The sequence below is a fragment of the Limulus polyphemus genome, unplaced genomic scaffold, assembly GCF_000517525.1.
Source record: "Limulus polyphemus unplaced genomic scaffold, Limulus_polyphemus-2.1.2 Scaffold573, whole genome shotgun sequence".
NCBI lineage: Eukaryota > Metazoa > Arthropoda > Merostomata > Xiphosura > Limulidae > Limulus > Limulus polyphemus.
Genome location: NW_013666183.1, coordinates 141008 through 143306, shown reverse-complemented (window position 1 = coordinate 143306; position 2299 = coordinate 141008). Strand labels below are relative to the sequence as shown.

General features: G+C 33.5%; 1 protein-coding gene across 1 annotated transcript in view; it reads left to right on the top strand.

Annotated features, from left to right (window-relative positions):
- LOC106459192 overlaps nt 1-2299 on the top strand; it is a 67401-nt gene that overhangs the window by 48081 nt on the left and 17021 nt on the right. Inside the window, exon 5 of the mRNA XM_022385622.1 lies at nt 685-858. Within this exon, the coding sequence (XP_022241330.1) occupies nt 685-858 (174 nt within the window). The remainder of the gene's footprint in view (nt 1-684; nt 859-2299) is intronic.

The window sequence follows — 2299 nt, the reverse complement described above, 5'->3', positions numbered from 1 at the left end:
AATTATCAAACGTATGTATAAGTACTTTTCACATTCCCTGAATAATCAAACGTATGTATAAATACTTTCCACATTCGCTGAATTATCAAACGTATGTATAAGTACTTTTCACATTCCCTGAATAATCAAACGTATGTATAAGTACTTTCCACATTCGCTGAATTATCAAACGTATGCATAAGTACTTTCCACATTCGCTGAATTATCAAACGTATGTATAAATACTTTCCACATTCGCTGAATTATCAAACGTATGTATAAGTACTTTCCACATTCCTAATGCATTCTTTGATTGGCTGTACCCTCTAATGCATTCTTTGATTGGCCGTACCCTCTAATGCATTCTTTGATTGGCCGTACCCTCTAATGCATTCTTTGATTGGCCGTACCCTCTAATGCATTCTTTGATTGGCTGTACCCTCTAATGCATTCTTTGATTGGCCGTACCCTCTGCTGTGAACTGCAGTTTCGCTTATTCAAGGCTCATCAGCACAGCTTGGGTCAGCAAATCAAAGAAATACAATAAGGCCTCTTATAATGGTGATGTGTATTATTTATAAGACACTAATAAGAAAGTTAGTATTGAACGCAATCAAAATAAATCGTTTATTCACAGAGATATAGAGGTATAACTCAAAGAGGGATTTAGAGGTATAACTCAAAGTGGTTTTGTCTCTACACCAGAAAGAGAAATGAAGAAGACGAGGCGAGTCGGAAAATGTCACATGTCAGCTCTAGAAACAGTTCTAAATATCCGTTAGGATTGTGTGATAACGTGAAACCTGACCTGGAAACATCTACAGAATCACCATTCTCTGACATCTTCAGTGACTCTGGAGAGATTTCTACATCGGACAGGTGAGTTACTAGCTTAACGAGGTTTTTCCATCTGAAAAGCTGATCACCAATAGTTGTTTCGCAATGTTTAACGTTTGAGTTACAGTCTCTAAGTAGAACTCTGAAATTGATAAGTGAATCTATATTTATAATTATTTTAATATTCGTTGTATATATACATTACTGTCTAATGTGTACATTTGATTCATAAATCAACAAGTCCGGAGAAGGATCTGAATCTGACATGTGAGCCAAGAGCTTCTGAAACAGTTTCAGCGTTTTACATAAGTTAATATGGGAAGTATTTTCATATATGTTTGATAATTCAGCGAGTATGGAAGTATTTATACATACGTTTGATAATTCAACGAATGTGGAAAGTATTTATACTTATGTTTGATTATTCAGGGAATGTGAAAAGTACTTATACATACGTTTAATAATTCAGCGAATGTGGAAAGTATTTATACATACGTTTGATAATTCAGCCCTCTACGTCACAAATTATATTTTCAATTTTACCTTTGATGGAAAGAAAAGGAAAAAATCTGTAAACAGTTAATCAGCTCTGTAATATCGAATAATAAGTTAGGCCCAATGACATCATATTATTCATACACTTAAATTAATTTAGATTGCTATATTGTGAATTTAAAAGGACTTTAAAATCTCATAAATGCTATATTTTCTGGTTCATATTGAACTAAATGTGAATTTTTCACGTTCTAATGAAACTCTGTCAAGAAATACGCTTAATTATTTGTGAAAATAAATAAACTTCAAATATATTTACTATCTCAATACATTTGATTTTATTCTGTTAGTAAGTATACAACAACAACAAATACCAGTTTAAGCTCTTTCATTTTGCACAATATTAGCACAAGTTCTAGTTCGAACTCCGATCGTGTTATCAACTATGCAACAGCAACAACAAAAACTGTATCAATTTAAACTCTCATCTTGCACAATGTTAGTATAAGTTCTAGTTTGGACTTCGACCGTGTTATCAACTATACAACAGCAACAACAAAAACTGTATCAATTTAAACTCTCATCTTGCACAATGTTAGTATAAGTTCTAGTTTGAACTCCGACCGTGTTATCAAGTATGCAACAACAACAACAAAAACTGTATCAATTTAAACTCTCATCTTGCACAATGTTAGCACAAGTTCTAGTTTGAGCTCCGACCGTGTTATCAAGTATGCAACAGCAGCAACAACAAAAACTGTATCAATTTAAACTCTCATCTTGCACAATGTTAGCACAAGTTCTAGTTTGAACTCCGACCGTGTTATCAAGTATGCAACAGCACCATACTCGCTGAATTATCAAACATATATGAAATACTTCCCATATTAACTTATGTAAAACGCTGAAACTGTTTCAGAAGCTCTTGGCTCACATGTCAGATTCAGATCCTTCTCCGGACTTGTTGATTTATGAATCAAATGTACAC